At 37.4% G+C, this 15,639-nt stretch overlaps 1 protein-coding gene across 4 annotated transcripts in view; it reads right to left on the minus strand.

The window, feature by feature from the left end:
* Positions 1-15,639, minus strand: part of LOC121318576 (uncharacterized protein KIAA0930 homolog) — a 98,017-nt gene that overhangs the window by 45,452 nt on the left and 36,926 nt on the right. For all 4 annotated transcript variants that reach the window (XM_041255401.1, XM_041255400.1, XM_041255399.1 and 1 more), the window contains exon 2: positions 10,675-10,823. In XM_041255401.1, coding sequence (XP_041111335.1) covers positions 10,675-10,823 — 149 coding nt within the window. The remainder of the gene's footprint in view (positions 1-10,674; positions 10,824-15,639) is intronic.

Raw genomic sequence — 15,639 nt, forward strand, 5'->3', positions numbered from 1 at the left:
CATCTTCGCTTCAGCCCCTGTCGGGCAGCAGTACCTGGGTCGAGCCCATTCCCTCTTCCCCTCTCCCAACCCACTCTCCTTCTCATACTTGGTTTGCTTGTCTGTCGCTTCAAACTGAACTCCCGACTGCCGTTTAGCCAGGCTATTTATAGTTTAAAAACTGCTAATTAAAATGATCCATGAGTGGGAATGTTACCTTTTGTTAGTATTTTTTTTTTTTGTAAAAAATATAGCGTTGATTAATTACATGGTGCTTTATGCGCGGTTAATTCATGGAAAGTTAAATTTGTGCTTCACTACATGTGCATTAGAGAGAGAGAGTGCCATCTAGTACACAACTGTGTTTTGCCAGTAATACAAAAAAATAATAATACACTGATACTTAATACCTGTTTATTAATCATTTTCACCCTGCCAATTGAGCGCACATGGTTTTAATTGGTAACTTCCAACCCATAAAATGGTCTTGCTCCCTCGTACGTAACTAAACTGTTGACTCCTTTTAGTAAAATAAGTAAAGCGAACAGTCTTTATCCTAAAAAAATACCCTGAAAAAACATCAAAATTGAACAGCATTTGTCTCAGACTGTAATCTCAAAGATAATTTTGCCATTACCCTACATTTCCTAAACGGAAATATGAGCTGGACACATAAACCCCAGGAAACAGAGAAGGAGGAAGTGGCTTCTATCTGGAAATGTTCAGCTTGTCCCATGCTTTGCTCCCCAGCTGTATCTGCTTCCCAGCTGTGTGTGCATGTCTATTAGAAAATGAAGCCCAAGCACACAGTGTCTCTCTGCGTGTCCTGTACAGACACCATGGTCCATCCCCTCTTCAATACATCCTGTAATTATAATGACAATATCCCGCTGCAGGCTAAACCTGTCACATTTCATTTCCCACAGCTCGGCACTTTCAGCAAAAAATAAATGAAGCTGAAAATATTTCCACTTTAATGAATAGCTTTATTTTGTTTCTATATTTACTATAGACAACCCCCTCCAACAGGTATTAATACTGACGGATTCATTTAGATGGGGTTGTGGCACTTACACAAACTTACTTAAATATATTTGTATCCCTGAATAGACCAGCCTCGTCTCTTCAATTCTATACAAAAGGGTTCAGTGGACTCAAGATATTATCTATTAATGACTTGGAGGAACAGCGGTCTTTAAGATAGGAATTTTGCCTACAAAATGACACAAATTAAATATTTACCATGGAAGTTGTTTCACATTTAATTGTACTACCCTAGGGGTGTATTAGCAGAAATGAATGTGTCTACTGACACATTCTTATTTGTTTCCATGTGTATCAAATTCTATGTAGGCACTGTCTTTAAATAACTTCAGTCTTTGTTATTTTTTTTATCATTATGAGATGGGATACATATTAAAAGATGATACTGTCAAAGACGGAGCTCAAATTAAAACAGATGGTTGCACACAGAAGGACAAATTACCTTAAATTAAGCAAAGCCATACAAGAGGGACTATATAGAATTCACTATACATTGAAAAAACAGAATGTGTCAATATACAAGTGGTTGAATTAGATATGCGTTCTTCTAGACATATGCAAAAAAGTAATATGTCTGGACATGGATAACAATCCCAAACTCATTTGCTATAAGTCACACTCAAACCCAGGCTCCCAGATGTGAAAGGCTAGGGAATTAGCTTGCAGCTCCTTTTTAAAGCAACGCATAGTGACCTTTGCAAGCAAACACATTTCCCATGAATAAATGGCACGTCTTGCTGAATAACAAATTGAACCTTTGCTTAATCCCTAGGGAAGACCAGCCAGGGTATGGAGCCCCTTTATTTCCTCATTAATTTTGACACGGTCTACAGATTCATTTTGAGTAAATATTAAACAGGATATTTGCAGAATACATACTTATATCTCCAGAGACTTTTTAAATGCGAAACATGAATGGCTTTCTGTTACTACTTGGGCTATAGAGGCATACAGAACTATTACAAAATACAAATACAAATCCATATTAGGCTGGTTCCAGTTACATTGCTTGCCACTGGACAGGCGGGTAAAATTGCTTCTCTGTAAGTGGTGGTAAGCCACCAGTCTGAGATAAGCCACCTGTAATTTATTCAATTTATGTTTCTAAACATCATGCTAAAATAATCACTTCACAGGAGGATGGAATACACATAAATAACAATGGTGTATTGTTACAATATGGCTGCTTGCCTGCTGGGTTTAGCATGCTGATCAGAGACTCCGAATGTACCAGCCTAGGGGCAGCTGTACAGGCAGGGAAGGGGCAGGTGGAGGTATAGTGATGCGAACTGGAATACGATAAATGTATTCCCTGTGGGATGTGGGGTAGCACTGGGAAAGTGACGTAGAGCTCTCCTCCTCCAAACGAGGCGTCGGGCATCATTTAAAGTAGTTGTACCTAACAAAATGTATGTATGTATTTATTAATAGGTAATGTGTAATATAACAATACATACATAGCGTTAATGAGGAGCCAGCCATTTGATCCAAATGCACTCCCCCTCTGTAGTTATGATTAGCATGTCTATTAGCCAATCATATTCTTCCATTTCTTCAGCTGCCTTGCATGGAATGCTGAGTAAAGCTGTCTAAAAAAAACAGCCAAGGGTGGCATGCTTCTCCTCCCCTTTTGCCTGTTTTAGCCAATCACTGGATGTGTGCCCCTCCACACTGATGACCTCAATGCTAATACTGACAAGAGTGAAAGGAAAAAAGTGCGGTTAAGAAGAACAATGTGAATGCTAATAAACTGATTAATTTAAATTTAAATTCAAATACTATTTCTATTTTTTTCTTTGAATTGTAATGTACCTGGCTCCGGAATTAAAGTTTGGCTGAATTGCTTCCTTTTTCTTAAATATCGTATTCGCTCGAGTGAAAGTCGACCTCGTGTAAAAGTGGAGCCCCCCATTGTGAGGGTGAGATTCAGGTATCACTTTTTTTTTCATTTATTATTGAAACAGATGATAAGTTTAGTGAAACAGAAAACAAAAAGTTACTCCTGAAATCAAAACTGCTGTTAGAGTGCACTTCAGGCGTTAGTTTTCCTAAATAGAGGTATTAGATATCCTGACGGCATTTGAGAGGCAGATTTGCAAAAATAACAATTGTATAAGCATTTGTTTTTTTGTTTTTTTGTATAGCCTACAATGGTACTATTTTAGTATAAAAGCCCCACCCCCAGTTCCTTCTTAGCCCACATGGAAGTATGTATTTCAATGGAATGTGGGAGGTGGTGTGGTCTGGCTGTACAACTGTGTCTGTGTTTTACGTGACAGCTCTGGAGGTAAACAAACCTGGGATTCATTTTTTATATATAGACAAATCAAACCTCATTTACTCGTGTAAATGACAACACACAGTAAATCCACGCCCAGTTTTGAATGGAAACCTGCATTTCATGTGTAAATGTTAATGAGCGTTTTCATTCTTAACTATAAATATTGCAAGTGAGCAGATCAGTTTTTACAGTGGATTCCAAGATGGCAGAAAGTAGTGGCTGATGGGCGATTAATTGGTTAGCAGTGGTGTAGTTCACCTAAATGATAATGCGGTGGCTTTTTTTAAAATTATTTCTTTTTGCTGTGTCTGGTCTGTCATGTTGTATATTTCTTGTGGGTTTACAGTTCTGTATAAAACCACTTACCCTGAACTGCGTTATGCCCTTGTTATAGTATTAAAGCAGCTGTTTGCGAATACCCTTGCTGTACAAACTACGCTAAAGTTAAACACGAAGAGCAAGTGAGCTGCTTACACGTAACTAAATTAATTCCTGTTCTTTTTTTGATCCCAGCTATGTCATAAGACAACGCGTGTCTGCCCTCCACGTTAGTAAATATAGTTGGTGAACTGGATGTTATGAACCAGCTTGATCGCTCCCAAAACATCACAACAACATCCAACAATCTGTTGATTCTCTCTCAGAACTGACCAAATAAAACTGCAAATTAACATTTTGACTGTGTTTTATATGGTAAATCCAACATAACTTAAAAGAAAAGAGAGAATCTCTGACAGCACAAGCCTCCTCAAATCACTCCTGTCAAATTGAAACTGGCGGCTGAGGTAACCTTCACAGTTGCCAAGTCCGCTTACAATAAGCAGAATTGGGCTTGTTTTTGAGAGTCGCCGGTTGGCTTGCATTAACAACCATACTCTAACATGGGTTTGCTTGTTTTGGGCTTGTTTTGAAAGGCAATGTCGCTTTTTTTCTCGTGAAACTTGGCAACACTGGTAACCTTCTCCATCTGTCTCACAGCAGGCAGTGCCAATTCTGGAAACAAACTAATGCTGCACTTCAGTTCATTTCATCAGTATCCACCACCTCCCTTTCAAGTGCCTACTACCCGAATTTGCCCAAGCGTGGTGTTGAATGCTTCCTCAGCAGCTGTCAGCTGTCTGGACAGGTAGGGTTTCTAAGCCAGGGTAGTATATGCAGCATCACCTGATCCCCTGATCCCCTATATGCTGTATTGGGAAAGATATATATATATATATATATATATATATATATATATATATATATATATATATATATATATATATATATATATATATATATATATATATATATATATATATATATATAAACATCTCTGCTGGTTTTTTGCCATGTTGATCTGCAATACCTGTTGGTCAGTTTCATTTTATAGCTCCAAGTTTATTTTTAATTATTGAGTCATAAGATACATTAGTTGAAACAGTATTCACTACTAATGACATCTGAAAAACAATTTGGGCAAGAGTAGTAAAACACATTATTAACCAGCCAGCCACAAGGTCTTTTGCTTTATTACAGCAGCTTAGATTCACTCGTGTACCATTTCTCTGAGCATGGAAACCACATTTTCACAAAAGTTCACTAGTAATCTACAAAAACAGCACAAGTACTTTACGCATTAGTTAATTTACATATAAACCTGCACCTTTCCCATTCATTTGCATGATGTCGGGTGAAAAGCCTGGTTTACTTGAGTAAAATAAACTGAGCGAATGGAAACCCCAAAAAGCATTTTACACAAGACATTTTTCTGCAATGCATGCCTGCCACAGGGCTCCCCTGGGTACTAAACCCTGCTAGGTACAGACGGGAATTCCAGTAACCACGACCACTTTTGCAGACATTAAAGGTTTGCTGACGTAAGAGGGTTTTTGCTCGTGTATTAGTTGACTCCCCCCCCCCCCCCCCCCAACTTCAGGATTGTGTTTTGGGGTTAGATTTCTTGAAGTATACCTCGAGCAAATACGATAGACATGTTTCATATGTACAGAACAGTATATACCAATTTTGTTGGTCATTGAAGTTTAGCAAATTAAGTCAATAAGATGTGCTTCATTTTTCTATGCCTTTTTCCTGCCTTAGCAACTTTGTTTGGAAAAAAAATTATGCAAAGTTTGTTAGTGACGTGGTCTTGAAATCTAAATGTTATATTCATGTTGTATACAGTGCATTTTTATACATACACTGGCAGTGTGTATCACTTGTTTATTAGAATACACTATGGGCCACTGTTTTCTTTTCTCTGCTGGCTAGTGGAGAAAATGTGTCAGATGAATTCGGGTAAAACGTTAAGAAACTATGAAAAGTGTTGTCAGTCACAATACAATAATAAGAGTCTGCTGCTGCTGGAGGCTTAAGTACAAAACTATGATTAAGGGAGCAGCGATACAGCTCGGGCCAAAAGCTTTGCATCACCCTATAGAATTAACTAATGTTGCCTCATAAAGTCGAATGAAACCTGCTGAATAATGTTATCATACTGAATTACATGCGGCTTTGTAGTTTTCCATATACAGTAGAGTCAATTATCCAATTTTTGATCAACCTTATTGTCTAATCAACCGAACGCACCTGTAATCAGGTAATGAATTATGTGTGGTGTATTATATTCACAGCTTCTGCTGTTAGAACGGCTATGAGATTTAGCTGCCAAAAAAAGGACCAGCAGACCGAGGCAAATGAAAGTTACAGAATTATTCAGACCACCCAAACCTTAGATGGAGCATTGTGTGCTTTAAATTGTTGCAGTTAAGCAAATTAAAACAGTCATTTCATTCTTGATTTTTCTATTTTGTCAGTACGGGCTGGAGATCCTGTCTATGTTATTGAGCAGTTAAGACCTTTTATTTTATTTATTTCAATTACACATTACTACAATGCCTAAACAGCAAGAATCAAAGTATAGAAACATTTTACTGAATTGTTGTAGTTTAATGATTCCTAAAGTTTTGTAATGTGTCAAAGTTGTACTGAATTGTATTATTTGATGATTTTCAAAGTCTGGTACTGATATGTTTAATTATAGTATTTCGTTATCTTAACTGTAGGTGTTAAGGTTTTACTGGGTTGCATTCATTTAATGATTTGTAAAGCTTTATAATTTTATATGCTTAATGCGATAGAATAGGCTACTAGCTATATATCATCAGTAGGTACTTGTGTATGTTAATTTTATTCTATACATTATTAAAGGTACACTAATTGTTATTAATATCTGTTTGATTATCCAAACAAATCGATTATGCAAACTAGTATCGGTCCCAATTAGTTTGGATAATTGACTCTCTACTGTACTTAATTAAATCTAACATGAAATACTGTACTACTAATATGGCTTCTGGTATTTTTACGATGATTTTGTAGTTTATTTGATTGCATGATGTTAAATGAAAAGTTCTACATTATATTATAGGTTTACTTTTTTTTTTTTTTTTTTTTAATTATGTCTCAATCCTAAAATTCTAGATGATATGAAACTTTTGGTCATAGCTGTATGTGGGCAGTGTATGCTGCTAGCGTGTTTTATTGCCTGAGAATGGGGCAGTAAAAGCAGCAGAACTGACCTGTGCAACTAACACTTGTATGATCAAGACAATGCTGACACACAGAGATAAGCCAGCAACTAAGCTTCGAATGGACAGGGGTGCAGAGGCTATAAAACAGCAGCACTTAGAGATGTATTGGAGAAGCATCAAGATCCTCCATGAACACACACCAGTGCTGTGTTCAATGCTTTATCATTGCTTAACTTCTGGTAATAACTAGCAGCCTCATTATTGGTGTCTAATGATAATGATTATGCTGTAAAACTGTGACTTTTAATTATTGGAATCAATAATGGAAACCTGTTAAATTCTGTTTAAATCCTTGCTTGTGCGCTCCTTCACACAAAGAAATACATAATTAATTGAGTTTCCTTACAGTGTCACTTGCTTGGGTTTAATGCCTGTTTGACTGAGCACTGATTGTCCTTGTGCATGTTCTGAAAATGCAGCTGGCATCGTTTCAGTAATGTGTCTGAGGAGGTTTCACTAAAGCAGCGCAGTGCAGAAACCATCACTGGAAACGAGAACTCACACCTCACTGGGTTAGCCTATCTGTCAATCTTCATTAATACTTTATTGATGGGGCATCATTTGATGATGTTACATTTGCAGATTTATATTTTTCTCTCGATCCTCAATACAGTCAAATTGAATTCCTCACCACAATTCCCTGCTAAACCAGAAATTAACTAGTAAGTGTTGTAGGGTAGCTACAGTATATTTGAAAAACAAAACTTGCCCTGATGCACTTTGCAAATGTAATTTTAAAATTCATTGGTCTTATATTAAAATAATTGACCAAAGTGATGCAAATATGAAGTCTGTATTTCAAGTGGTGTCTGAGAAAGGTGCATCACTAGAAACTAAAACACACAGATCAAAAATGTTATTTTAATTGGACAATATGCCCATGAGGGAACTTGACAGAGAGAATTATCAAATATATCCAATTTGAAAACAAAAGTGTGTGGTCTTTACCATCTTCAGATGAAAAAGCTGTAAAAGGTCAAAGATCATGCCACCAGTGTATTTTGCTCTTTTAGATTTTTTACAAATATGGAGCCTGTATCTCAAATGGTTGTCAAGATATGTACGGAGGTTTTAACAAATTTGAACACAAAATGATTTAGGCCTATTTCTATTGGATAGATTCTGACACCGGTTGATAACGGGCATTTATTGATTTCTAATATACATTTAAAATACATTTTAAAAAGCTGCAAAAATGTGTACAGGCATACTTGTCTTTTCCTGTTCTCATGATTTATGATTTTATTTTATTTTATTTTTTTCAGCTATTTGTCAGAATTAACGCAGGTCTCAAAATATGAAAAGAACCGGGAAAAAAAACGTGATCCGAAAGTGGATTTCAGTACTGTTGCAATTTGAACAAGATTGCCAGCTCTGCCATTAGAAGTTGAATCCAAGCATCACCAAAACCTGATGTTTAAGGATTGATTTTTTGCTAACAGCTTCTTTCAAGTTTAATCAGAAAGCCACACATTCCTCCCTTTCCTAAACTTTATTTTCCTGTAGGAAACTCCCGTTTAGAACTGGAGCAGGCACATTCCGGACCAAGTCTTTGCTCCAGTCATTATATACAGTAATTATATCTATTAAACCTGTAATGGAATGGTACTAGTTTAGATCATTACAAAAAGCCCGGTCTGGCCACTTTATTAGTGGGGCGTGTGCTTCAAGTAAGAAGCACTTTGAATGCCTATGAAGGGCCAGGCTAGACGAATCCAGCTGGGATCGGCTGCTGTCCTATATTTCCAGCTAAAAAAAGACCTGGCTCCAACATCACACACCTTCAGACTTCTATTCAGAATGTCCTGCACCCAGTCCTGGGTTTTAGAACTACCCTCAATTAGGTATTATTTAAAATCATAGCACCCATATGAGTAATCAATAAGGCTGCATTTCTTTCACAGTTATCTAGTGAAAATTCCCATTTCTGAAAGAATAGTGGGAATATCCATATTTTTTATCACTTAAAAATAAATACAGCAAATGTTTGCCTTACTGACGCACTACCTGTTACACTGCATTTAGGAACCTGGAAGCCAGCTTAATTTGCTTCCAGTAAATGATTGAACACACACATGCATAGAGTGGCACAATTTCTTTAAAACATCTTCAACGAAAAAGCTGCATTAAAGATCGGAAACATTTCTGCTAAAGATCGATCTTTCCAGAACAAGAAGGGGACATTTTGTGTGTCTGTTGTTGTTTTTATATTTATTTATGTTTTTACTGTGTTTGATTATTCACTGATGGTGAAACAAAATGTCTTTAAAAAGGTGGACATAAACACATCTCAGGTAAGCATTTAAAATATTTAGGAACATTTGTTGTCAATAACGCTAGAAAAATGATTAATTTTGAATGTGACAACTCTTAGATAAATATGTTTATTTGTGAAGTACCTTGAAATACTTATTTTTAGACTATGAAATGCTGTGAAGCAAGCCATTGTTTACTGAGAAAAAAACACAGTACAAATAAATCAGCCAATCACCACTGAACTGTAAATCTTATCCTGTGTGTACTGTTGGTGTCATTCCATGCACAGAAAATGCAAAACATTAAAATATTTAAAAAAGCCAACGACACATCTGTTAAATTGTACTTCCTGAATACAATCTTTGTATATTTGATTTATAAAAAGGTTTTACTTTGTGTTTTATTCTAAGCGCTGTCTATTCACACTGTTTTGCAGTCCTCTTGCCCAAACTGCACTAGATGACACCTGTTATACAATGAATGACACCCTGCACACAATGTATTACATTTCTGGTATATGATCCAGAGCCAGGAGTGTGTGCATTCAGCCCCCTGCTCCTAACAGTAAACCAGCACACTCGGGGGTGACTTACCCATCCTGCGACTGGTGGACTGTTCAAACTCCTGGAAACCTGGGATGCGTTCAATAGGCAGAGTGCTCCAGAGCGTTATGTGGTGCTTCCTATTGAATGACCTGCACGCCGAGAGCGCTTCCTAACAGTAGCGATTTTTAGGATTTTTAGAGGTGGAACGGTCATGGCCTGTGTATGGTGCATGACATAAGGGGGGTGGGGGGGTGGAGGGTGACTGAAATGCAATGTTCTGCAGACTGTTGATTTATGCACCTGTATCGAGTCGCCTACCAGGTATTGAAAAAGCCAGTAGTGAAATACCTTAAAGCGAGGCAAACCTGGAGAGATGGAGGAAGTGCTCCATTTCTGGAAGATGAATGTTTTCATGAGTTCATTTCGAATAAGAACTTATGCATAGCTGGTGCAACCCAACCCAGGAACAGAATTCTACTTTCTATCAGAAGACCAAGAAGGGAATCCTGAAGAGGCGGAACGCCATTCCGGAACATTACGTGTCAATTTAACCCATGGAGTCAAGCTCAGAGATACTTTGTTGGAGGTTCAAAATGGCCGACCTGCACTATCAGGGCCGTGGCTGAAAAAGGGATTTTTTCAAATATGGATTTGTATGACTAACACGTGTGATAAGTAATACTTTTGTTGTCATTTTCCTTTTTTAAAACTGATTATGGTATTTTTTTTTTAAAGTGACGATTGCATTAAAGAAGGAAACATGGACTGTTTATACTACACAGCGATGTATTGCCTGCTATTGTGAAACTGCTCGCTCCTAACAGACCTCTCAATAACTGCTGACATACATTACGCAGCACCACAAGAGATAGCTCTGCTAATTGAACACACCCCTGGTCATTTCAATAAACAAGGGGGGAGTTCTAAAACCCAGGATGCGGTGCAGGGTTAGTGCATTTCAAACCTTTAAGTAATGTTTCTATGAAAAGCCTACCTTTTTGTCCTCTGTATCATCTTCGCTGATGTAGGAGAGCTTTCTCCGCACGTAGAAGAGCATGTCGTCCTGTCGGGGGGCCCATCTCTCCATGAAATAGGTGGAGAACATCCAGGTCCAGAACACTATCCGGTCATCCTTAAAACTCCCTAGAAAACAACAGCAGCAACTCTTACTATACTCACTCGCTTACTAGTGGTCTGAACAGGTTCAGAAAGGTGAAAAGGGCAGATTGGCTTGAAAACACTAATGGAGGTTGCCTGTTCTTCAGTCCTCCTGATTGTTAAGTGGGTTCTAATCAGGGGTTAATTTGTAAATACAAAGGCACCGGATCTTCATTAAGGAATGGGGGATAGCATTTTTTGTTTCTAGACCTAATGCAATGACCTTAAATTTCCAGTAGCTCCCATATATACTTCAAGTTCTCATCTGCTTGCGGATCTGGGTTTCATGCCTGATTTTTGAACGGCAGTCGCGGGCCGACTAATCTGAGGATCAGGAGAGACGGAAATGTTGTTGTTTCGAACGCTAGTTTTTTTACATTTTGCCAATGTTTGTAAAAAACTTGTCATTTTCTTACCCATCGCATTATAAAATATTTAATTTTTTCATTCGATTCATGAAATAGAAAAGCGCCATTTTTTTTTAGTTTACATGTTATGTATATAGAATAATTCTGGCAAAAAATAACCCCTGACCCTAATGCAACCCTTCCAATTCGGCCTTTCAAAGTGCACATTAAGACACACACAAAGGCTAGGCCTGCGTGTCTGTTTTCTATTCCAGTTCCATGGCAATAACCCTTTTGTTCTTGGAATGACCTCCATTTGTAATGAACTGATTATCTCAGAACAATCATAAGTGCCTCTGTCTAATACGAGTGCTTGTCCTGCCTGCCCTAATGCAGGACAAGCATGCCAGCTGCTCACACATTCTCTGCCACATATTATGAAATGAGAGCCGTCAGCATAGGAGTCACTCTGACCTTCATCAACCCACTCCAAGGCTCTCAATAACACGAGAATGTTTCAGCACAACTGCACAAGCCATTCTCTAGATATGTAAACAGGATTGATACTGTGACACTGACATACTGCCCTCCGGAGAATGGGCTGGTTTATAAGGATTAGGTACCTCACACCAATAAGCAGGTCCAAAGTTATGGACAGCCTTAGAAATGAGGAGCAGTGATTTTCCGATGCTTCACTGGAAGCCAATGCACTGACCTTAAAACTGGGGAAGTATGATGACACTGTATACAAGGATAAGCTTGATAACCGGTCTAGAGTAAATCACCACAAGAAGCCCTCAGTCGGTGTGGTTTCTTTATATTTGATCTTATAAATCATTAAGTCACTCTCAGCCTATCAAAAATGGAATCAGAGCATTCCAGTATATCTGTTGAAAGCAATGACACATGACAAGGGGTATAAAGATAGTACAAAATCTGTACTCACAGGGGTGTTAAAAATAATGGCATCACCCACCCCACCCCTCCCAAAGGGAATTACATTTAAGAGGGACTCAAGTACCACAAGGAGGAAACTGACTATTTGGATGACCAGATCCAACCTGGCAGTACATTTTAAACCCTGTTTCATGTACCTCATTGCAAAAATAAGAAAAGTTAGCATAATGTTATTTGTGGGACATGTCTCTTGTAACTTAAAGAATTAATTAAAAAAGGTTTTATAATACGTGAATGTGCACAGCTGACCTGTCTCTTACAGTATAACAGGGTCTTCTCGTGAGTCCACTCATATCAAGAGAGACAGGGTCAACTGTACATATTAATAAATAAACCATGAATTACCACAACATGAATTTGTACTAGATCATGTGCACAACATTTTATAGAAAAGGCTTTGAATAAAATATGAAATTGCAATGCACAGTTACTAATGTAAAAACCCAAAAGCACCCGAGATTCACATGAATCTTCCATACAGTAATGAAAATAAATACAATGCTTCTCAATTAAAGGAAACATTGATCACAGTCCCTTGGAAACACATGCATAGTAATGACAATCTTTATGCATGGTATGTCACGCTTGCTGAACAAGAAGCAATTTTACTGGAAGCTTAAATTAAACAGATGAAACTCGGAACGGTTCCAGTAGCTTTGCTGAAATGTTGGATGGCAGCTTGATGGCTTGTCTTGTTTGAAATACTTCTGCTGTCTATGCTGCCAAAAAAAAGACAAAATTAAAAAGAGAAAATTAGAGCACTTCAGTACTAGCTGACACTGTCAGAATATTGTAATAATTGTACTGTGTTTTAAAGAATATAAAACCAGCAAAAATAACATTCCAGCAAATTATGCACAGGTAAAAGGATTTGAACTAAGAAAACTGAACAAATGTTAATGTTAGAAAAAACATGTCTGTATGCCTTTGTTATTAGAGTGCACATGCACTCTTGAAAGCTAGTCAGACTCAAAAACAGGAGGGCCTCCCCTATCTCTAAATTAATAAAGACTATTGCGTGCTGAAGCTTGTAACCTTGGCAAAAGCAGGCATCTGGGGAAACTAAACACAAAGGCTAGGTACTGCAAGTTAACAAAAAGAAAAAGTAACCCTTTCTAGACAGAGCAATGTTTATTAGTATTTTGATCTGATAAGGAGCATAATGAAATAAACTCTCTCAAGAGAAATAATATGTTTGAATAAAATAGAAACATCATATTTGAACTAACAAATGTTTTTGCCTGTTTGGGGCTTTTGTGTAATAAAAATACTAAACAATAAAAACAATATACGTCTTAATAATGCTGCTGTATTTCCCAATAATAACAAGCCTATAGTTTAATGGATTCACAGTCAAGTTTCTTATTTAGAAAAGAAGTAATCTTGATCTGAAAGTAGACTTTAAAAAAAATTCAAAAACTTTAAGAAAAATTCAAACAGTATATAAGTGTAATGTATTTCTATAACAGAGGAAGTGTTGTGTTTGAATTACAGTGTCTATAGAAAGTCTATAGAGCCTTGAACTTTTTTCACATTTTGTTGTGTCAGTGCCTCAGAGTTTCATGCATTTAAATTAAGATTTTTTTCCACTTATCTACACATCGTACTCCACACTGTTAAGGGGAAAAAATATTTTATTGAGAAAAAAAAAAAAAATAATATATATATATATATATATATATATATATATATATATATATATATATATATATATATAAAAATACAAAACTGAAAGATCATAATTGGATAAGTCTCCAGCCCTCGGAGTTAATACTTGGTGGAAGCACCTTTGGAAGCAATTACAGCTGTGAGTCTGTTCGGATAGGTCTCTTGCACACCTAGATTTGGCAATATTAGACCATTCTTATTTACAAATTGATCAAGGTCTGTCAAGTGTAGTCTGTTGAGATATTTTTTATACTCATCCCTTGATCTGTGCCTTTCATCAACTTTGCTCCAGAGTTCTTTTGAATGCACCTTGATGCTCATGGTTGAGTCTTTGCTTTGCAATGCAGCAGAGGAAACCTACAGGAACTGCTGAATTTAGCCTGAAATCATGTGAATCACTACAATTTAACACAGGTGGAGGCCACTTAACTTGGTGTGTGATTTTGAAGGTGATTGGTTGCACCTGAGCTAATTTTAATGCATTTTAATTCCAGGCTATAAGGCAACAAAAGGTGAAAATGAATTAAAAAAAGGTGATCATAATTGGGTAAGTCTCCACCCCCCCTGAGTTAATACGTGGTGGAAGCACATTTGACAGCAATTACATCTGTGACTCTGTTGGGATAGGTCTCTACCAAATTTGCACACCTAGATTTGGCAATATTTGACCATTCTTCTTTACAAAACTGTTCAAGCTCTGTCAAGTTCCTTGGCGAGCACTGATGGACAGCAATCTTCAAATCATCAACATTTTCGATTGGATTTAGGTTGGGGCTCTCAAGGACATTTAACTTTTTGTTCCTTAGCCACTCCAGTGTAGCTTTGGCTGTGTGCTTTGGGTCGTTGTCATGCTGAATGTTGAACTTCTGTCCCAGTTTCAACTTTTTTGCAGAGGGCAGCAGGTTTTACTCAAGGACTTCTCTGTAGTTTGCTCCATTCATTTTCCCTTCTATTCTGACAAGTGCCCCAGTCCCTGCTGATGAGAAACATCCCCATAATATGATGCTGCCACCATCATGCTTCACAGTAGGGATGGTGTTTTTGGGTGATGCGCTGTGCTGGATTTGCACCAAACATAACGCTCTGCATTTAGGCTAAAAAGTACCACTTTAGTTTCATCAGACCACAATACCTTTTGCCAGATGGCTACAGAATCTCCTGAGTGTTTTTTTTTTTTTTTTTTTTGCTTCAAAATGGGATTCAAGGTGGGCTTTCTTGAGTAATGGCTTCTTTCTTGCCACCCTACCATACAGGCCAGATTTGTGGAGTGCTTGGGATATTGTTGTCACATGCACACTTTGACCAGTCTTGGCCATAAAAGCCTGTAGCTCTTGCAAAGTTGCCATTGGCCTCTTGGTAGCCTCTCTGATCAGTCTTGGTGGTGCAATACACCTTCCACTTCTTAATAATCGTCTTGACCGTGCTCCAAGGGATATTCAAGACCTTTTATATATTTTTTATAACCATGCCCTGATCTGTGCCGTTCAACAACTTTGTCCCAGAGTTCTTTTGAAAGTGTCTTGGTGCTCATGGTTGAGTCTTTGCTTTGAAATGCACTACCAGCACAGGGAACCTACAGGAACTGTTGAATTTATCCTGAAATCATATGAATCACTACAATTTAACACAGGTGGAGGCCACTTAACTTGGTGTGTGATTTTGAGCTAATTTAGGATTGCTATTACAAGGGGGTGGACACTTATCCAACCAAGCTATTTCAGTTTTTATTTTTAATTAATTTTCTGCAAATTTCTAGAATACTTTTTTTACTTGGAAGCTTTGGGGTAGGATGTGTAGATAAATTAAAAAAAAAAAAAACTATTTTAATG

Source organism: Polyodon spathula, chromosome 7, assembly GCF_017654505.1.
Source record: "Polyodon spathula isolate WHYD16114869_AA chromosome 7, ASM1765450v1, whole genome shotgun sequence".
Taxonomy (NCBI): Eukaryota; Metazoa; Chordata; class Actinopteri; order Acipenseriformes; family Polyodontidae; genus Polyodon; species Polyodon spathula.